Source organism: Saccopteryx leptura, chromosome 3 (assembly GCF_036850995.1).
Source record: "Saccopteryx leptura isolate mSacLep1 chromosome 3, mSacLep1_pri_phased_curated, whole genome shotgun sequence".
Taxonomy (NCBI): Eukaryota; Metazoa; Chordata; class Mammalia; order Chiroptera; family Emballonuridae; genus Saccopteryx; species Saccopteryx leptura.
In genome coordinates, this window is record NC_089505.1 from 140,862,640 (window position 1) to 140,885,640 (window position 23,001).

The window sequence follows — 23,001 nt, forward strand, 5'->3', positions numbered from 1 at the left end:
CAAAGAAGAACTAACTCCTATCCTTCTCAAGCTATTTCAAAAAATTCAAGAGGAAAGAAGACTCCCAAGCTCCTTTTATGAGGCGAGCATAATTCTGTTTCCAAAACCAGGCAAAGACAACATAAAGAAACAAAATTATAAACCAATATTCCTGATGAACTTAGATGCTAAAATCCTCAACAAAATATTAGCAAACTGGATCTAGCAATACATGAAAAAATTCATACATCATGACCAAGTGGGATTTATTCTTGGGAGGCAAGGATGGTACAATATTTGTAAATTAATCAATGTGATTCATCACATAAACAAAAGGAAAAATAAAAACCACATGATAATTTCAATAGATGCAGAAAAACATTTTATAAAATCCAGCACCCATTTATGATCAAAACGCTCATCAAAGTGGGAATACAGGGAACATACCTCAACATGATAAAGGCCATCTATGACAAACCCACTGCCAACATCATATTCAATGGGCAAAAATTAAAAGCAATCCCCTTACGATCAGGAACAAGGCAGGCGTGCCCCCTTTCACCACTCTTATTCATATAGTACTGGAAGTCCTAGCTACAGCAATCAGACAAAAAGAAGAAATAAAAGGCATCCAAATTAGAAAAGAAGGCCTGACCTGTGGTGGCGCAGTGGATAAAGCATCGACCTGGAAATGCTGAGGTCGCCGGTTCGAAACCCTGGGCTTGCCTGGTGAAGGCACATATGGGAGCTGATGCTTCCAGCTCCTCCCCCCCCTTCTCTCTCTCTGTCTCTCCCTCTCCTCTCTAAAATGAATAAATAAAAAATTTAAAAAAAATTAGAAAAGAAGTAGTAAAACTATCATTATTTGCAGATGATATGATACTGTATATAGAAAACCCCAAAGTCTCAGTCAAAAAACTACTAGACCTGATAAATGAATTCAGCAAGGTGGCAGGGTATAAAATTAATACACAGGAATCAGAGGCATTTTTATACACCAAAAATGAATTGTTAGAAAGAGAAATTAGGGATACAATCCCATTCACTATTGCAACCAAAAAAATAAAGTACCTAGAAGTAAATTTAACCAAGGAGGTTAAAGACTTGTTCTCGGAAAACTATAAAACATTGATAAAAGAAATCAAGGAAGATACAAACAAGTAAAAGTATATCCCATGTTCATGTTTAGGAAGAATAAACATCATTAAAATGTCTATATTACCCAAAGCAATTTATAAACTCAAGCAATATCAATTAAAATTCCAATGACGTAGGGGTGCATTTCTCCTTTTGGAACAGTGCTATGGTGTTCTTAAGGTATATTCCTAAAAGTGGAAGAGCTGGGTCAAAAAGCAGTTTGATTTTTAATTTTTTGAGGAATCTCCGTACTGTTTTCCACAGTGGCTGCACCAGTCTGCATTCCCACCAGCAGTGCAGGAGCAACATTGTTCACAATAGCGAAGATCTGGAAACAGCCCAAGTGTCCATCAGTGGACGAGTGTACCAAAAAGCTTTGGTACATATATACTATGAAATATTACTCAGCCATAAGAAATGATGACATCAGATCATTTACAATAACATGTATGGACTTTGATAACATTATACGGAGTGAAATAAGTAAATCAGAAAAAACTAAGAACTATATGAATCCATACATAGATGGGACATAAAAATGAGTCTCAGAGACATGGACAAGAGTGTGATGGTAATGGTGGTGGGGGGGGGGGTGGCAAGGAAGAAGATAGAGGGGGTGGGGGGAGGGGAGGGGCACAAAGAAAACCTGATAGAAGGTGACGGAAAACAATTTGATTTTGGGTGAGGGGTATGAAACATAATCAAATGTCAAAATAATCTGGAGATGTTTTCTCTGAATATATATGTACTCTGATTTATCAATGTTATCACATTAAAGTAAAAAAATAAAATAAAGTACCAATTACATACTTCAAAAATATAGACTAAATATTCCAAAAATTTATATGGAACCAAAAAAAAAAACAAAAACAACAACCAGAAATAGCCTCAGCAATCTTGAAAAAGAAGAATAAAGTGGGAGGTATCACACTTCCTGATATCAAGTTATACTACAAAGCCATTATACTCAAAACAGCCTGGTACTGGCATAAAAACAGGCATATATGTCAATGGAACAGAACAGAGAACCCAGAAATAAAACCACAGCTTTATGGACAACTGGTATTTGACAAAGGAGGTAAGAGCATATAATGGAGTAAAGACAGTCTCTTTAACAAATGGTGTTGGGAAAATTGGACAGCTACCTGCAAAAGAATGAAACTAGAGCACCAACTTACACCATTCACAAAAATAAACTCAAAATGGATAAAAGACTTAAATGTAAGCAGTGAAACCATAAGCATCTTAGAAGATAACATAAGCAGTAAGCTCTCCAACATCTCTCGCAGCAATATATTTGCTGATTTATCTCCACGGGCAAGTGAAATAAAAGACAGGATAAACAAATGGGACTATATCAAAATAAAATCTTTTATACAGCTAAAGACAATATGAACAGAATAAAAAGACAAACAACAAAATGGGAAAACCTATTCGACAATACATCTGATAAGGGGTTAATAACCAAAATTTATAAAGAACTTGTAAAACTCAATACCAGGAAGACAAACAATCCAATCAATAAATGGGAAAAAAGAAATGAACAGATACTTCTCCAAAGAGGACATATAGATGGCCAACAGGCATATGAAAAAACACTCAACATCACTAATCATTAGAGAGAAATGCAAATTAAAACCACAATGAGATACCGCCTCACACCAGTCAGGATGGTGCTCATTAACAAAACAACACACGATAGATGCTGGCAAGGATGTGGAGAAAGGGGAACCCTCCTGCACTGCTAGTGGGAATGCAGAATGGTTCAGCCACTGTGGAAAACAGTATGGAGATTCCTCAAAAAATTAAAAATTGAACTGCCTTTTGACCCAACCATCCCACTTTTAGGAATATATCCCAAGAACACCATATCACTGACTCAAAAAACAAAATGCACCTCCATGTTTATGGCAGCATTGTTCACAATAGCAAAGATCTGGAAACAGCCCAAGTGTTCGTCAGTGGATGAGTGGACTAAAAAGCAGTGGTACATATACACAATGGAATACTATGAGGCCATGAAAAAGAAGGAAATCTTACCTTTTGCAACAACATGGATGGACCTGGAAACTATTATGTTAAGTGAAATAAGCCAGGCAGAAAAAGAAAAATATATATATATTTTTTTATAATTTTATTTTTTTAATGGGGCGACATCAATAAATCAGGTTACATATATTCAAAGATCAAAAAGTCCAGGTTATCTTGTCTTTCAATTATGTTGCATACCCATCACCCAAAGTCAGATTGTCCTCTGTCACCTTCTATCTAGTTTTCTTTGTGCCCCTCCCCCTCCCCCTTTCCCTCTCCCTTTCCCCCCTCCCCCCGTAACCACCACACTCTTATCAATGTCTCTTAGTTTCACTTTTATGTCCCACCTACGTATGGAATAATGCAGTTCCTCGTTTTTTCTGATTTACTTATTTCACTTCGTATAATGTTATCAAGATCCCACCATTTTGCTGTAAATGATCCGATGTCATCATTTCTTATGGCTGAGTAGTATGCCATAGTGTATATGTGCCACATCTTCTTTATCCAGTCATCTATTGATGGGCTTTTTGGTTGTTTCCATGTCCTGGCCACTGTGAACAATGCTGCAATGAACATGGGGCTGCATGTGTCTTTACGTATCAATGTTTCTGAGTTTTGGGGGTATATACCCAGTAGAGGGATTGCTGGGTCATAAGGTAGTTCTATTTGCAGTTTTTTGAGGAACCACCATACTTTCCTCCATAATGGTTGTACTACTTTACATTCCCACCAACAGTGTATGAGGGTTCCTTTTTCTCCACAGCCTCTCCAACATTTGCTATTACCTGTGTTGTTAATAATAGCTAATCTAACAGGTGTGAGGTGGTATCTCATTGCAGTTTTGATTTGCATTTCTCTAATAACTAAAGAAGATGAGCATCTTTTCATATATCTGTTGGCCATTTGTACTTCCTCCTGGGAGAAGTGTCTGTTCATGTCCTCTTCCCATTTTTTTATTGGATTGTTCGTTTGTTTGTTGTTGAGTTTTATGAGTTCTTTGTATATTTTGGATATTAGGCCCTTATCTGAGCTGTTGTTTGAAAATATCATTTCCCATTTAGTTGGCTTTCTGTTTATTTTGTTATCAGTTTCTCTTGCTGAGCAAAAACTTCTTAGTCTGATGTAGTCCCATTCATTAATTTTTGCCTTCACTTCTCTTGCCTGTGGAGTCAAATTCATAAAATGCTCTTTAAAACCCAGGTCCATGAGTTTAGTACCTATGTCTTCTTCTATGTACTTTATTGTTTCAGGTCTTATGTTTAGATCTTTGATCCATTTTGAGTTAATTTTAGTACAGGGGGACAAACTGTAGTCCAGTTTCATTCTTTTGCATGTGGCTTTCCAGTTTTCCCAGCACCATTTGTTGAAGAGGCTTTCTTTTCTCCATTGTATGTTCTTGGCCCCTTTATCAAAAATTATTTGACTATATATATGTGGTTTTATTTCTGGACTTTCTATTCTATTCCATTGGTCTGAGTGTCTATTTTTCTGCCAATACCATGCTGTTTTGATTGTCGTGGCCCTATAATAGAGTTTGAAGTCAGGCATTGTAATGTCCCCAGCTTCATTCAAAAAGAAAAATATTATATGACCTCACTCCTTTGAGGAATCCAAGGAACAATGTGAACTGAGGAACGGAATTGAGACAGAGGATGGATCAAAGGGGTCAGAGGAAAAGAGTACAGAGGGAAAGGGGATGATAGGATGGGATAATCCTGGAGGGAAGGGGGGAGGGCGCTATGGGGAGGGAGGCAAAGGAGATGTTGAGTGGAATATGGGGGGAGGGGGGATGCATTCAGGGCGACATTAGAATCTATGTAAACACAATTAATTAAATTTTAAAAAAAGAATAAGAATTATATATGGAAATAATCAGCAAGTCAAACAGATAATTTTACTATTTTGTATTTAAAAATTTGTACATATTTATATTTTAAATATTCATTATTCATAAGAGAATTTGTCATATTATATTGTCTAACAAATAAATTTGTGATTTTAATTTAAATTTATTTTTAAATTTATTTTCTATTTGTTTATTTATTTGTTTAACATTTAAAGTGAAATAAATGGTTATGATTGGGGTAGAACTCCACCTTCTACATGTGACCCAAATCTAGTCAATACATCTGACTTCCCTGGCCACATTTTATTCCAGTTGGATACTTAAGTTGTTTCCTTCTTCTTTTTCATTTTTTTATTCTTTTATCCTAGCACAAATAATGCTATAATTAATTTCTTTGATAGCCTTTATGAATATTTCTACAGGATGGAGTCCCAGAAGTGGACAGTCTTGGTTCATATTGCTAAATTGCTTCAAAAGAAGTTATACCGATTTCTATTTCAATCATCAGTACAGAAGACCTATCTTATCAAATTGTTTTCCAGTACTGAGCAGTCCCATAAAAAATAGAAAAAGATTTTGTTAATTTGATATATGAAATTGTATCACATTTTAATTTAATAATAAATTTTTATTACTTTATTTGTAAGGTTTAATTTTAATATATAATTTACTTGTCATTTTTGTGTGTGTGTGAATAAAGTTTCTAATCATTGCCCACTCTTCTATTGGAGTCTCAGTGTTGTTTTTTATTGATCTGTGTATATTTTAACACATTTATTACATTTATTACATTTACTGTAAGATCTGCCAGATCACTCCTTAACTTAGAAATTTAAAGATGAGAAATTTGAAAAGCTACCTTAAAAATAATGGACAAATATTGATACTGCTTTGCTTGTCAAAATTTTACAACAAAGTTTTGGTATTTGAAGATCAGAGAAAGGAAATAAGGATAATGCTAAACCCATAGAAACAAATGCCTATTTTAGAAACATTAGACAATATCTAAAAAAATTATTTTTTATAAAAGTCTTTGAATATTTGTGATAAACTTCTTCAGCTATATGTAATAATTATCAAGCCCTAAGTATATACTAGGCACACTTTTAAGTTCTTCCATATAACATTTATAATTATTATGCTCAACAACATTATTATACTCATTTTACAGATCAGAAACGTGAAGCTCAGAGAAAATAAGTCTAAGAACCATGCCTAGGAGGTAACAACTCTTGAGACATGTATTTCCATTGCACCATACTTAAGATGTAAGAAATGTAAACCCCTTGCATGACACACAATTTCAACTAAGTAAGATCATAATATCACATAATTTTGAGTCTTACCCGACCAGAATCCAAGGCAGTGGGCATATTTCTTAGCTCATAAACAGCAACCTGTCCATCACTGTCTCCCACTAGAAGACAATCTGTTTGTTTAGCGAAGAGAACAGTTGTGAACTTGATTCCAGGGTTAGCAACATTCACAATTAGAGGATCCAAACTGTAATAAAATATTTTATTTGTAAAGTCAGTTGTTGTTAATATGTTCTTTATATATACAGACTAAGAAAAGTCTAATACTTTTATGATTTCATTTGCAAAAAATAAAAATTTCTTTAAATGATTTCAAAATCAAAATAACTGCTTCTTACTCCTTATTCAATCCAAACATTCAATTTCATCTAGATAAAGTAAACCAATTCACAATTAAGGTGTGAACTTATCAATTTAAACCCCTGTAGTGTTTAATTTTATGTATTGACCGGGCTAGGTTGTGATACTCAGTTGTCTAGTCAAACACCAGTCCACAAGTTGCTATGAAAGAATTTTTTTTATATGATTGACATTTAAATCAGTATAATTGGAATAGAGCAGATTAGCCTACATAATGTGGGTAGAGCTCATCCAACCTGTTGAACACCTTAAGAGAAAAGACCAAGTTCCTTGAAATGGAATAAAATTCTGCCTCCTGATTCCCTTTGGACTCTAGACTGCAATATGGACTCCTGACAAATATGCCAGCTTGGCAGTCAGTCATGTGGATTTGGGACTTGCCAGGCACCACAGTGATGTGAGCCAACTACTTAAAATCTCTCTCTCTCTCTCTCTTTATCTCTCTCTCTCTCTCTCTCTTTCTCTTTTCCTTCTTCCCTCTGCCTCTTTATTGGTTCTGTTTCCCTGACTAATTCACTTCTTAAATAATAAATTTTTTTTCATAAAAGGATATTCTGGTCCAATTGAACCTTCAAAACATAAATAGTATTTTAAGCAAGAATTTTTCCTATCTTGGTCATCCACTGATGCTCTTTAAAAAAAAATAGAAGTGACAACTTGAATATTTTCTTCTGAATAAATGTGGTTTTAAGAGTTACAGTTTTAGCCTGATCAGGCGGTGGCCCAGTGGATAGAGCATCAGACTGGGATGCGGAGGACCCAAGTCTGAGACCCCGAGGTCACCAGCTTGAGCGCAGGCTCATCTGGTTTAAGCAAAAAGCTCACCAGCTTGAACCCAAGGTCGCTTGCTTGAGCAAGGGGTTATTCAGTCTGCAGTAGCCCCATGGTAAAGGCACATATGAGAAAGCAATCAATGAACAACTAAGGTGTCACAACGACAAACTAATAATTGATGCTTCTCATCTCTCTTTGTTCCTGTCTGTCTGTCCCTATCTATCCCTCTCTCTGACTCTCTCTCTCTGTCTCTGTAAAAAAAAAATGAAAAGAGTTACAGTTTTACCTGAAAAGTTAAAATCAGAGGTAGGATCATTTAAGAAGCCACTCTATACATTAGTCATCTCATACTCAAAAATAAATTGCTTTGTGATATAATCTTTGATTTTTGGTTCAAATTGTTTTATAGAATAAGCCATGACAAAATTTTATTGTTGATAAATTATTAACTTCTAGAAAAAAATTTTTCCATTAAGAATAAATTCATTGAATTTTACATCACTTTATTTTAAACAAGAATGTTTTTCCCTGCTCCTTCTGCTAAAAACTAGCATGAAGATCTACAATATCTCCCAGTTGGAGTGGAATCATTATACACTTCACTGCAGCATTATATAAACTTACATATTAAAAGAATAGCCTGACCTGTGGTGGTGCAGTGGATAAAAGCATTGACCTAGAACGTTGAGGTCGCCAGTTCAAATCCCTTGGTTTGCCTCGTCAAAGCACATACAGGAAGCAACTACTATGAGTAGATGCTTCCCACTTCTCCCCCCTCTTTCTTACTCTTCCTTCCTTTCTTTATCTCTCTCTTTCTCCCCTCCAAAAATTAATAAACAAAAAAATCTTAAAAAAAATAATAGATGGGTGTAGATGACACTCTAATAACTTTGGTGTAACATCTTAAATAAAAAATTTTAATTAAATGCATACCCCTTTGCATATGTATGTTTTGAAACAAGTTAAGAGAATGAGTAACTATTGTAAAAAACAATTATTTTGTTCCTTTATCTTATTGGAGAAAATATTTACTTAAAAAAATTATCTGCCTCTATGCATTCTTCTGTAAACCAGGCTATTAAAAAGAATTAAAGGTAGTTATAAATCATATATCCTGTAATCCTTTGAGGAGATGAATATTATAACCTATTTTTATTCAAATATTTTAAAACTACATATAAGTGATTAATATTAATAAAGCACCCTGGCATACATCTTTATTTTTAAAGTACTCTCACAGTATAAAGGACTCTCACAGTATAAACTGTTACTTGTTTAAAAGTAAATACATTCAGTTCTCTCTAACCAATGTCTAAACTATCAGGTATTATTCAGTTTGAACTACTTCTACTAGAAATATACCTAAGAAAAATATTAACACTTACGTGCTGATGCGAAGGTCCCAAATTTCCACTCTGCTCTCATTTGCAGCTGCAAATATATAGGATGATTTTGGAGACCAGGCAACATCAAAAACAACATGAGTAGTTGGATAAAAACTCAAAAATGGTTTGGGATTCTCCTGTTGCCATATAATAACACCCCAATCTGCAGAACAACTTAAGAATACATCATGACAAAATGGATTCCATACTATTTTATACACTGGACCCTGAAATTAAAATAAATAAATTAGAGCACATAAATGAATAGCATATAATATCTAATACTCTAAACTTCACCAACAAATTAAAAATGCTAAGATTTCTAGAAGATTTATCCAGCATGCCTTATTGTGTGGGTATTTTTTTATCTGGGAGTAAAGTCATAAACTGAGTTTTTCTCTAAATTATGTCATGAAAAAACATATTGTTGATATAATAAATATTAATACATAGTATACATATTTAATTAAAAATATAAGGAGTATTGAGAAAAGAATAAATGAGGAACATAAAGATGGAACAAATATAAAAGATATGGAGAATAGGTATATGCAAGAGACAATTTTACTTTGGGATCAACATGTTATTATAAGTGAAATATTTCAGAAACAAATAAAAATTGTGACTTTCATAATGTGCAAAAGTATCAAGGAAATCTGGAAGCCAAATAAAATGCCCCACACATTACTGGTAGTTTCCATGTAAGAAAGCACTAATTTCAGTTTGTATTTATAACTCCAAAGTTGTAAATTTTACTGCATGTTTGTGTATAATGATATTGTTTCAGAAATATTAAAAGAAATTTTCCATACTCACTATAACTAAACTAACCTTATGTCCTCTGTAGGTATCTAGGTATTGTTCATTGTATGAGCAAGAACATTTGTGAATATGACCTTCTTCAGTTCCAGCCAAATAGATATTTGTGTCCTACAACATAAAAACTCAAAATGCATTGGCGTTTGATACAGTAATAAATATGCTAAATAGAAAATGGCACCATTCAATATACAATATATTAAATCAATTCAAAAACCAAAAATAGAAATACTATCTTAAAGATAATTGTTGTCTTTTTTTCTCTATCATGATTTTACAATAATTAAACTACTGTATTTCCCCATGTATAAGATGCACCTTAATTTTGGGACCCAAAATTTTGAAAAAAGACAACAAGTGTGAAAAAGTGGGAAGTGTAAGTAAAAAAACTACAACCACTGTATAAGACGCACCCAGTTTTTAGACCCCAAATTTTTCGAAAAAGGGTGCATCTTATACATGGGGAAATACGGTACCTGAGCTTGGCATCCTATCTAGAAATTACCTGGACAAACCCTGGCTCAAAATAAAGAAGAAACTTTTTAACACTTAGAGCAGTCTGACAATGGAACTAGCAGTTTGGGGAAATAGTAAATATTTTTTCATTAGAACTAGTCAAGGAGAAGACAGATGACTTAATAATAACTATTTATGTATATAATGCTGAAGAAATGATTCCTACTGGGAATGAGAAATTAAACTAGATGATGTATCAGAAATGTATAGCTCTAATGTATATATTAAATGAGGGTTTTAAATATATTTCCTATAGTGAAGTTGTAGTCAAAAAGTCTGAAAATAAGTGTTCTATGTCCTAACTACGTGGGGTCAGCATCACCTGAAAGCATTTTTTTTATTTATTATTTTTTCTTCTTCCTCTTTTCCAAGTGAGAGGAGGGGAGAGAGAGAGAGACAAACTTCTTCATGTGCCCCAACCGGAATCCACCCAGCAAACTCCTTCTAGGGCCAATGCTCTGCCTACCTGGGGCCATGCTTGCAACCAAGCTAATTTTAGCACCTGAGGCAGAGGCTCCTTGGAGCCATCCTCAGTACCTGGGGCCAAAGTGCTAGAACCAATTGAGCCATGGCTGTGGGAGGGGAAGAGAAAGTTAAGAGAAAGGGGAGGCGTGGAGAAGCAGATGGTCACTTCTCCTGGGTGCCCTGATCTGAATCATACCTAAGACATCCACATGCCAGGTTGACACTCTACCACTGAGTCAACTGGCCAGAGCTCCTGGGAGCATTTCAGAGCTGCAGAATCTCAGGCCTTAGGCCAGAACTCCTGAATCAAAATCTGCATTTTTCACAAGATTTCCAAGTAATTTATATGTACATTAAATTTTGAGACACACTGCTTTAGTGTATATCAGTACTTAAGAATACAACTACTAAATCATAGGGTATATGCATTTTAAATTATACAAAAAGTACAATTATTTCCCCAAAGTAGTATTACTAATTTATATTCAGCAGTAAGTATAAGTTCCCTTTGACCTACATTCTCTTCAACAGTTGGTTATATCAAAAATCTTAAATTTTGCCATCTATTAGGTATAAAATTATACCTAATTGTTTTGAGTGCCATTTACATGAATACTAACAATTTTTATTTCTGTTCATATCTCTTGATTATATATATATATACCTCTTTTTATGACTTGTTTAAAAAGTTTTATCAACTTTGAGGTCATAGATATATTCTCCTATATTTCCTTCTAAAACTTTCTTGTGTATGATGGAGTAGGGATTTCATTTTATTTTTTATATGAATAATCATTATCCCAACACCTTTATAAGTAGGTCACCTTTCCCTAGAGGTTACTGTCTAAAGTTGGGTTCCTCAGTATACAAACTGCGACTCTGAAATTTCCATGTGAGAGATGTATTTGGGCATTCTCTCAGAAACCAGCTCTTTGAGGGAAATAGGAATAGGCAGAGATTTAAGTTGAATTATAGTGCAGTTGTAACAAAGGGCTCAGCACAACCTATAAGAAGTTCTATAGCTGAGACAGCTTTTTAGAATCCTGCTTCTAGACAAGGAAGCCAGATATATTACACCTCCCATACATATACAAATAAACTAGTCAAGCAAGATAATAGACTCAAACCAAACCATATTAATAATCAAGCTAAATGTAAATGGTCTAAACATCACAATTAAAAGGCAGAGATTATATTATTAGATAAAAAAGCAAGACCCAGCTGTAAAAAATGTACTTTAAATATAAAGATACAAATAGGTTCAATGTAAAATAATGGAAAATGGTAAACCATTATATCACTAGTTAAAAGAAAGCTGTAGTAGCTACATTAATATTAGACTGAGTTGATTTCCAATAAAGAACATTATAAGTTATAAATAATATTATTTCATAATAAGAGAGTTGATTTATCAAGAGAACCTAATAATTCTAAACATTTATGTACCTAAAATAAAGCTTCAAAATACCTAAAGCAAAAAATGATAGAATTACAATAAAAAAATAGAAAAATCTACAATTATGGTCAGAGATTTCAATACCTCTTTCTCAATAATTAATGGAAGCAATAGGTAAAAAATCATCTAGGATATGGTAAATTTGAACGATGCCATCAATCAACTTAACCTGACTGACATTGATAGAGCACTCCACCCAACGAAAGCAGAATATATATTTTTCTCAACTGCTCAGGGAACATTTACCAGTAAAGATTACATTTTGGGCTTTAAAACAAATGTCAAAAAATTAAAAAAGATTGAGTTTTTATAAAGTTTGTTTTCTGATAATGATGAAATTGAATAAAAAATCAACAACAGAAAGATCCTTGGAAGCCCACATATATTTTGAAACTAAGTAACATGTTTCTAAATAACCTGTTGATCAAAGAAGAAATCAAAGGAAAAAATAGGAAGTATTTTGAACAGAATGAAAATGAAAATATAGCATATCAGTTTGTGGGGTGCTACTAAAACAGTACTTAGGAACAAAGTTATAGCACAATTGTCTATCTTAGAAAATAAGAAAGGTAACAAATCAATTATCTCAGCTTCCAAATTAAGAAACTAGGAAAAGAAGAGCAAATAAAACCAAAGTAGAAGAAATGATACCATAAATATCAAAATATGAATCAATGATATAGAAAACATAAAAAAAAAACAATGAAAATCAGAGAAATCAAAAGCTGATTCTTTGAGATCAATAAAATTGATACGCTTCAGGTCAGGCTAATTAGAAAACAAAAGAGAAGATACAAATTATCTCTCTCGAGAAGAAATAGATACTATAGAAGCTTTATATCTATTAAAAATTTGAATTTTCAGTTAAAAGATAAATATCTTTCCATAAGAAAACCCTAGGCCCAAATGGTTTATTAATTCTATCAAACATGTAATGAAAACAACACTAATAGTATAAAAATTCTTGCCAAAAAGTAAAGAAGAGGGAATGCTTTTCAATTCATTCTGAGGCCAGGGTTACCTTGATACCAAAGGCAGACAAAGACATTACAAGAATAGAAAACTGTAGACCAATATCTTTTACAAAGATGTAAAAATTCTAAACAAAATTTTAACATATTAAATCCTACAGCATACTAAAAGAATAAACCATGATTAAGTGGAGTTTATTCCAGGAAATAACATTTTAAAAAATCAACCAACATAATTCACCACATTAATAAACTTCAAAAGAAAACTATATAATCAAATCAAGAGATGAAGAAAAAGCATTTGATATAAACACAACAATCATTTTTATTTTCATTTTATTTAGAGAATTAACTTTAACACCTTGACATTGATCAATAAGAGTACATAGGTTTCAGGTAAACATTTCTATAGCATTTGAACTGTTGATTACATTGTATATCCATCACCCAAAGTCAAATCATTTTTTATCACCTTATATTGTCCCGTTTTACACACTTCCCCTTCCTTTTCTCCCTCCCCCATCATCATGCCCCACATCCCCTTCCCCCACATCTCTCTCTTTCCCCCTGGTAACCACTTCATTTTATCTATGTCCATGAGTCTCAGTTTTATAGCCCACCTATATATAAATTCATATAGTTCTTAGCTTTTTCTGATTTACTTACTTCACTCAATATAATGTTCTCAAGGTCCACCCATGTTGTTGTAAATGTCACTGTCATTATTTCTTATGGCTGAGTAGTATTCCATTGTATATATGTACCAAATCTTCTTTATCCAATCATCTATTGAGGGACATACACTTAGGTTGTTTCCATATCTTGGCCCCTGTGAATAATGCTGCGATGAACACGGGGGTGCATATGTCCTGACATACCAATGTTTTTTAGTTTTATGGGTAGATACCCAGTAGAGGGGTTGCTAGGTTATATGGTAATTCTATTCTTAATTTTTTGAGGAACCACCATATTTTCTTCCATAATGCCTGTACTAATTTGCATTCCCACCAGCAGTGGATGAAGGGATTTTTTTCTCCCCAGCCTTTCCAACACTTATTATACAGTACCTGTCTTGTTAATAACAGCCAATCTAACAGGTGTGAGGTGGTATCTCATTGTAGTTCTGATTTGCATTTCATAAATAGCTAGTGAAGATGAGCATCTTTTCATATATCTGTTGGTCATTTGTATGTCCTCTTGGGAGAAGTGTTTGTTCAGGTCCTCTCCCCATCTTTTAATTGGACTGTTTGCTTGTTTCTTGCTGAGCTTTGTGAGTTCTTTATATATTTTGGATATTAACCCCTTATCAGAGCTGTTGCTTGCAAATATCCTCTCCCATTTAGTTGGCTGCTTATTTGTTTTGTTCTCAGTTTCTTTTGCTATGTAAAAGATTTGTAGTTTGATATCATCCCATTCATTTACTTTTGACTGGTAATGCTTCCCTTTGCTTTTCAGTTAAATTCATAAATTGTTCTCTATGGCCAAGGTCCATGAGTTTAGTACCTACTTTTTATTCTATGTAATTTATTGTTTCAGATTTTGTATTTTGGTCTTTGATCCATTTTGAATTAATTTTTATGCAAGTGGACAAAATATAATCAAGTTTCATTCTTTTGCATGTGGTTTCCAATTTCCCCAGCACCATTTATTGAAGAGGTTTTCTTTTCTCCATTGTGTGTTTTTGGCTCCTTTTTTGAAGATGATCTGTCCATACACATTTTATTTCTGGGCTCTCGATTCTGTTCCATTGGTCTGTATGTCTATTTTTCTGCCAATACAATGTTGTTTTGATTATTGTGACTCTATAGCAGTGGTAGTCAACCTGGTCCCTACCACCCACTAGTGGGTGTTCCAGCTTTCATGATGGGCGGTAGTGGAGCAACCAAAGTATAAATGAAAAGATAGATTTAATTATAGTAAGTTGTTTTATAAAGACTTATTCTGCCAAACTTAGCAAAAATCCAACATAAAGTACTTGGTAAGTAATTATTATTATTATATGCTTTAACTTGCTGTAACTCTGCTTTATAAATTTTATAAAATAAAGTTACTTCCCTACTTTATAAATCACCATTACTGTGGAACCAGTGGGTGGTTAGAAAATTTTACTACTAACAGAGATACAAAAGTGGGCGGTAGGTATAAAAAGGTTGACTACCCCTACTGTATAGTATAATTTGAAGCCAGATAGTGTGATATCTCCAGTTTCATTCTTTTTCTTCAGGATTTCTTTGGCTATTCGGGGGTTTTTATGGTTCCATGCAAACCTGGTAAATTTTTTGTTCTATTTTTAAAAAAAATAAAAACATGGCATTGGGAGCATTGGCCCAGTGTGTGGACGTCCCAGGTTCAATTCCTGGCCAGGACACACGAGAAGTGCCCATCTGCTTCTCCACCCTTAACCCTCTCCTTTCTCTCTCTTCCCCTCCCACAGCCAAGGCTCCATTGGAGCAAAGTTGCCCTAAGCACTGAGGATGGCTCCATGGCCTCCGCCTCAGATATTAGAATGGTTCTGGTTGTAACGGAACAGCGCCCTTAACGGCAAGCAATGCCCCAGATGGGCAGAGCATTGCCCCCTAGTGGCTTTGCCAGGTGGATCCCAGATGGGCACATACGGGCGTCTGTCTCTCTGCCTCCCTGCTACTATCTTCAGAAACACACACACACACACACACACACACACACACACACACACAGGCAAAAAAAATGGCATTGAAATTTTGATAAGGATTGCATTAAATTTGTGTATTGCTTTGGGTAATATGGCCATTTTAACTATGTTGATTCTTCCAATCCATGAACTTCGAATATTTTTCCATTTCATTGTATCTTTTTCAATTTCTTTCAATAATGTTTTGTAGTTTTCAGTATATAGGCCCTTCACAGTCTTTGTTAAATTTATTCCTACGTATTTTTGTTGTTATTTTTGCAATTGTAAAAGGAATTTTTTTTTAGTTTATTTTCTGATGTCTCATCCCTGGCATATAGAAAATCAGTGGGCTTTTGTATATTGATTTTGTATTCTGTGACTTTACTGTATTGATTTATTGTTTCTAATAATTTCTGGTTGAGTCTTTGGAGTTTTCTATATACAGGATCATGTCATCTGCAAAAAAATGATACCTTTACTTCTTCTTTCCTGATATGGATGCCTTTTATTTCTGTCTCTTTCCAGATTGCTCTGGCTAAAACTTTCAGAACTATATTAAATAAGAGTGGAGAGAGTGGACAGCCTTGTCTTGTTCTTGGTTTTAGAAAAAAGTCATTCATTTTTCACCATTTAATGTGATATTAGCTGATGATTTATCATATATGACCTTTATTATGTTGAGGTACTTTCCTTCTATTCCAATTTTATTGAGTATTTTATACATAAAGGGATACTGTATCTTATTGAAAGCTTTTTCTGCATCTATTGATAGGATCATAATTTTTGTTCTTTGTTTTGTTAATGCAGTGTATTACATTGATCCTTGTTCTCCTGGAATAAAATCCACTTGATTATGATGTATTATTTTTTAAGTGTTGTTGTATTTGATTTGCTAGAATTTTGTTTAGAATTTTTGCATCTATATTCATTAGAGATATTAGACTGTAGTTTTCTATTTTTGTGTTGTCCTTGCCAGCTTTTGGTATAAGGGTTATGCTGGCCTCATAAAATATTTTGGGAAGTATTGCTTCTTCTTCTATTTTTTGGAAGACTTTGAGAAGAATAGAAACCAAACCTTTGTTTTGTTTTGTTTTTTCCATTTTAATTTATTTTCATCACATTTTCTTCACGATCCAGATATTTTAAAATGCAAAGAAAATTAACTTTCCATGATATGTCAGGGGCTGGCACTAAAAAAATTTCAGGCTGCAAATGAGTTATACAGATGAAATATCAAATGGAGATCCAGTTATCAAAATGAAAGCACTCAACATATTAAAAGTTCACAATTATTTGTTTAGAGCACATAAAAAAGTTGGCTTGCTAACCAACTGTTGTGATTTTAAAGAACTATTGCAGAAATTTGAAGAAAATAGATTAGTTAACTTATAAAGATTAGAGCTTGAAACAAGTATTAAAAAGAAATTTGTGCCTTCATTAGAATGGTTTAGGCTTTACATATATGAATTTTGGTAACCAAATTATTAATTTTTTTTAAATATGAAGGGACATTACAGATCTGCAATACTGGTCCAATAGTCTTGTCTTTACTTTTCCTTTAAAGCAACAAACAGAATGTGAGTAATCAGAAAGCACAAGCAGGCATCAGTTAATTCAAGATCCTAGCTTCTTAGTTTCAAATGCACTTGCAAAGAAAATCACCGGGCAGCATGGGGAATGGCAACAATTCATAATAACTGGAATCCCATGAGCATGTGTGCACAATAAGTCTCATGAGGCTATTTTTTTAATTTATCCTTTACTTGGTCACTTTTTTTGTACTCAAATACTAATTTTTCTTTGACTTTTTTCCTCAAAGTATAAAAGTATGAAATATAAACAAGCTCTTGTATTGTACACTTACTTGTAAGTGTACAATTCAAGCATTATAGAGCTATCTACATACCAATAAATCCCATCAAATCTTGGATAATTCAATAATATACAAAATATCAGGACACAGAAAGAACTAAAACCCACTTCTTTTTGTTACACATAATATTCAAATATTCAATTTAAAGAAAAACACTTAATTTTGGCTCTCCTCTACATTCGCATGTTGATATATTTATTAAAATATTCCTGTATAATTAATTATGTTTGGTCTTTTTATTTCAAGTCAGGTTTAAAACCTCAAAACCAGCCATCCAGACAAAACAAGTAATCAGAAAGATTATTTCTTTCCCACCTCCCTAACCCCAATAACTATGAAGTCAATTTTATGACATGACTCCAAACACTAGATTGTGACGACAAATACTAGGTCCAATTTCTTCATAATCCTTTTTGGTGTGGCATAGTTGGTAGAACTCGGGCGTGGAAGCCAGCATCGATCCTCCAAACCAAATTGCGTATCGCTGCATATGGTGTGTAATGACTTGTACATCAATAGGTTTTGGCTTCAATCTACCATCACTCAATTCCTCACTTAATTTCAGCCTGGCATCTACAGTTCTTTTCAAATCTCTTTGCAAGCGACGTCCGAAGTCCCTGAACATGGTTGACCCTCCAGAGAGGAAAATATTCTTGTAGAGAGGACGTCTAACATCAATAGGACAATTCTGAATTACTTCATCTACAACTTCTGAGATAGGTTGAGTAAAGTCTGGATAGGATTAGCAAACTCTGGATGAAAGAAGATTTCAGGTCCCAAGAATCTCTCATAACCAACATCAATGGAAAATTCTTTCTTTGAGATAGCATTGATTCCAGTATACTGTTTAATCCACTTTGATCCATCTGTATCATACTTGTTAAATTCTTTTACTAAATCTGGGCAGACATAACTATAGCGCTCCTTTACTGCCTTAGCAGTTTCCAAGGATTGCTCTGGAGGGATTCCTACTTCTCGATCTCTCAGCAATTGCTGAATGAAATGTTATATCTCGTCCTGCGATGGGAATGTGCTTGATACAGCTACCAATCACATACCCTTCAGCCACAGGAATGACATGAGTGACACCGTCTCCATTGTCTATTACCGTACCGGTCAATGTCCGTTCTCCTACTTGTCTTGAGGTCCAGGATGCAGCTAAGGCAAGAACAGCCTGCACAGCAATGTACAAGCCGGGAACATTGAAAGACTCAAACATTATTTCAGCAGTATATTCCCTGTTTTCTGGGGTATTCAGAGGAGGTTCCGTCAAAAGAAAATAATGATCTTCAGGTTCTGCCCTTAAATATTTAAAGATCACTTTTCCATAAACCTTTCCATCAAATCCCAATCTTCAAGAATACCATGACGGATTGGCCACTTTGTTGCATATGTAGGTTTTTCTATTGCTTCATCACCAATGAAGAAGTCTAGGTCATCAACACCTTTCATCACCCTCCTTTGAGCTTGATCGCCTACTTTTGCTGACTCCTTAATAGCAATACAGGAAGGAATGATAAGCTGTGGTTCTGTATTTCCAGCATATCCTAGTTTTGTATACCCCGTGCCACAGTCCACCACACAGGCCAGCAGCCGTCCCGCCATCTTCCTCCTCGCCTGCTGCTGTCACTGCCGCCGTCTGCTCCGTACTGCTCGTGACCAGGGATTGGCGGCGGGAGAGAGGAGCTATCTGACCATCCATAGCCAGGCAGCCCTCTCCGTCTGTGGGGGAGCCGGGAAGCCGAAGCAGTAGCGAAAAAGCGGCAAGCTCGGTCAGCGGCTACCACTTCCGTAACCTGGGTGGGCAGGCTGTCCCCGCCCTGCCCCACCGCGGCCTCCTCCCCCTCCTTCTCCCCTCCTCCTCACTCCTGCCCCCACCCTACAACTTCTTCCCCTCACGCCACCTTTCCCGGGAAAGCTGAAACCAAACCTTTGAATGTTTAGTAGAATTGACTAGTGTAGCCATCTGGTCCTGTACTTTTGTTTTGGGGGAGGTTTTTGATAGTTGTTTCTATTTCCTCCCTGCTTATAGGTCTGTTTAGGTATTCCACTTTTTTTGTGACTCAGTCTAGGAAGATTGTATAGTTCTAGAAATTTATTCATTTCCTCTAGGTTGTTGAATTTTAGGATATATAATTTTTCATAATATTCTACTATGAACCTTTGTATATCTATAATATCTGTGGTAATTTCTCCTCTTTCATTTAGGATTTTGTTTATATGAGTCCTTCCTCTTTTTTCCTTAGTGAGTCTAGTGAGTAGTTTGTTCATTTCACTAATCTTTTCAAAGAACTAGTTCTTTGTTCTATTAATTTTTTCTATAGTTTTTTGTTCTCTATTTCATTTTGTTCTTCTCTAAATTTTACAATTTCCTTTCTTCTGCTGACTTTGGGTTGCCTTTGTTCTTCTTTATCTAGTTCCTTAAGGTGTAATGTTAGATTGTTAGGTTGTTTACTTGGGATCACTCTTGTTTCTTTTTTAAGACTTGGGAAAATTACCTTTTATTTTGACAGAGACAAAGACAGACAGACAGAGGGACAGAAAAGATAGTGACAGACAGACCAAAAGGGAGAGAGATGAGAAGCATCAATTCCTCATTGAGGCACCCCAGTTTATCATTTGACTGCTTTCTCATATGTGCTCTGATGGGGGGGGGACACCAGACCAAGTGACCCCTTGCTCAAACCAATGACCCTGGATTCTAGCTGGTGAGCCTTGCTCAAACCAGATAAGCTCATACTCAAGCTGGTGACCTCGGGGTTTCAAACCTGGGTCCTCCCCATCCTAGTGCAATGCCCCATCCACTGCACCACTGCCTGATCAGGTTCTCTTATTTCTTGATAAAAGCCTATAGTGATATAAATTTCCCTCTTATTACTGTTTTTGCTGCATCTCAGAAATTTTGATATGTCATGTCATTTTCATTTGTGTATATATATCTTCTGAACTCTACTTTTATTTCTTCTTGGCCCAGTCATTTTTTAGAAGTATATTATTAAATTTCCACATTTCTTGAGTTTCTTAATTCCCTTTTTACAGTTGTATTCTATTTCAAAGCTTTATGATCATCCAAACAGAAAATCAATAAAGAAAATATGCTTGGTATAATTTTAATCTTCCTGAATTTGTTGATGTTAATTTTGTGGCCCAATATATGGTCTATCCTTGAGAATGTTCCATGTACACTGGTGAAGAATGTATAATCTGATGTTTTGGTATGAAATGACCTATAAAATGTCCATTTGGTCCAGAGTGTCGTTTAAGGCCAAAATTTCTTTATTGATTTTCTGTTTGGATGATATATCTAAAGCCGTCAATGGTGTGTTGAAATCTTTATGTATGATTGTGTTTTTGTCTGCTTCTATTTTTAGATCAGTTAGTAGATGTCTTATGTATTTTGGCGCTCCCTGGTTTGGTACATACATATTTAAAAATGTTGGCCCTGGCTGGTTGGCTCAGCGGTAGAGCGTCGGCCTGGCATGCAGGGGGACCCGGGTTCTATTCCTGGCCAGGGCACATAGGAGAAGCACCCATTTGCTTCTCCACCCCCTCCCCCTCCTTCCTCTCTGTCTCTCTCTTCCCCTCCCGCAGCCAAGGCTCCATTGGAGCAAAGATGGCCCGGGCACTGGGGATGGCTCCTTGGCCTCTGCCCCAGGTGCTAGAGTGGCTCTGGTCGCGGCAGAGCGACCCCCCGGAGGGGCAGAGCATAGCCCCCTGGTGGGCAGAGCGGCACCCCTGGTGGGCGTGCCGGGTGGATCCCGGTCGGGCACATGCAGGAGTCTGTCTGACTGTCTCTCCCCGTTTCCAGCTTCAGAGAAAAAAAAAATGTTATGTCTTCTTGATACAATTCCCCTTTATCATATTGAAATGTCCATCTTTGTCTCTAGTTACTTTTGTTGTCTTGAAGTCAGCATTGTCAGATATGAGTATGGCTATACCTGCTTTACTTTGTATATTATTTGCTTGGAGAATCATTTTCTAACCTTTCATTTTGAATCTACTTTTGTCCTTGCAGCTTAGATGTGTCTCTTGAAGGCAGCATATGGTTAGGTTTTGCCTTTTGATCCAATCTGCAATTCTGTGCCTCTTTATTGGTGAGTTCAGTCCATTTATATTTAGGGTAATTATTAACACTTGAGGATTCCCTATAGCCATTTTATGTTTGGTTTTCTGGTAGCTCTGTGTCTTGTCTAGTTCTTCTCTTTTTTATTTCTGTCAGTTGTTTTTGCTTGGTGGTATTTCTTACTTCTTTCTCCTGTTTCTTCTTTTTTAAGCTGTGTGTTTCAATAGTGGCTTTTTTTTGTGGGTGGTTACCAATAGGTAATTAAGAGAAAAATGTTCATATGTACAAGAGTCCTTTGTCTTATGAGTGCCTCTGCACTCCATTCTCCTTTGCTACTGCAGATCTTTATCCTCTCCCCTTTTATGTTATTGTTGTCACAGATTATCCTTGTTTTTATTGTGACCTTTTATTGGAGCTTTTACTTGTAGTTTTGATTTGTTTTGTTCTTTGTATGTGGTCAAATAACCCCCTTATTTCCTGCAGTGGAGGTTTTCTGGTGATAAATTCCCTCAGCTTCTGTATGTTTTTATTTTTTCCTTCATATTTGAAGGATAACTTTGATGGATATAGTATTCTTGGCTGGTAAATCCTCTCTTTCAGTACTTTGAATGTTTGGGTTCACTCTCTTCTGGCTTGTAGAGTTTCTGCTGAGAAGTCTGATGATAACCTAATGGGTTTTCCTTTATATGTTATGTTTTTTTCCCTAGCTGCCTTAATGATTCTTTTTTTGTCATTGATCTTTGCCAATTTTATATGATGTGTCTTGGAGTAGGTTTTTTTGGGTTATAGTAACTCAATGTTCTGTTTGCTTCTTTGATTCAAGGCTCTGACTCTTTCCATAGGCTTGGATAATTCTCATCAATGATTTGTTTTAATAGGCTCTTCATTTCCTTCTCCCTCTCTCCTTCTTCTAATATACCTATTATTCTTATATTGCCCTTTCTGATGGAGTCAGACAATTCTTGTAGAACTCTCTCAGTTTTGTTTTTTTTAATTTGTGAATCTCTTTCCGCTTCTCTCTGTAGCATCTCTAGTTGCCTGTCTTTGGTGTCACTGAGTCTTTCCTCTCTCTGGCTTGTTCTATTAGCTAAACTTGCTACCTCAGTCTTCAAGTCATATTTTAAGTTCTTCATCTCTGTTTTTAAAGTTTCAGTCTCCTTGATGAGGTATTTGTTTTGTTCATTAATTTTTCTGAGCTCATTAAGTTGCCTATTGGTGTCTTTTCACATCTCATTGAGTATTTCCAGAACTTCAATTTTGAATTTTCTGTAATTTAACTCCAAGGTTTTCATGTGATTCAGATTTTTTTCTAGAGATTTTTCATTTTCTTTTTGAACTACATCTCTGTCTTGTGTAG

At 35.1% G+C, this 23,001-nt stretch overlaps 1 protein-coding gene and 1 pseudogene across 1 annotated transcript in view; both read right to left on the reverse strand.

Moving 5' to 3' along the window:
- The window catches only part of DNAI4 (dynein axonemal intermediate chain 4), a 155,667-nt gene that overhangs the window by 9,863 nt on the left and 122,803 nt on the right, over positions 1–23,001 (reverse strand). Inside the window, exons 14-16 of the mRNA XM_066376523.1 lie at positions 9,663–9,761; positions 8,832–9,058; positions 6,343–6,499 (exon numbers count right to left, since the gene is read on the reverse strand). Of these exons, the coding sequence (XP_066232620.1) occupies positions 6,343–6,499; positions 8,832–9,058; positions 9,663–9,761 (483 nt within the window). The remainder of the gene's footprint in view (positions 1–6,342; positions 6,500–8,831; positions 9,059–9,662; positions 9,762–23,001) is intronic.
- On the reverse strand, positions 16,867–19,404 carry LOC136397700 (actin-related protein 3 pseudogene; annotated as a pseudogene).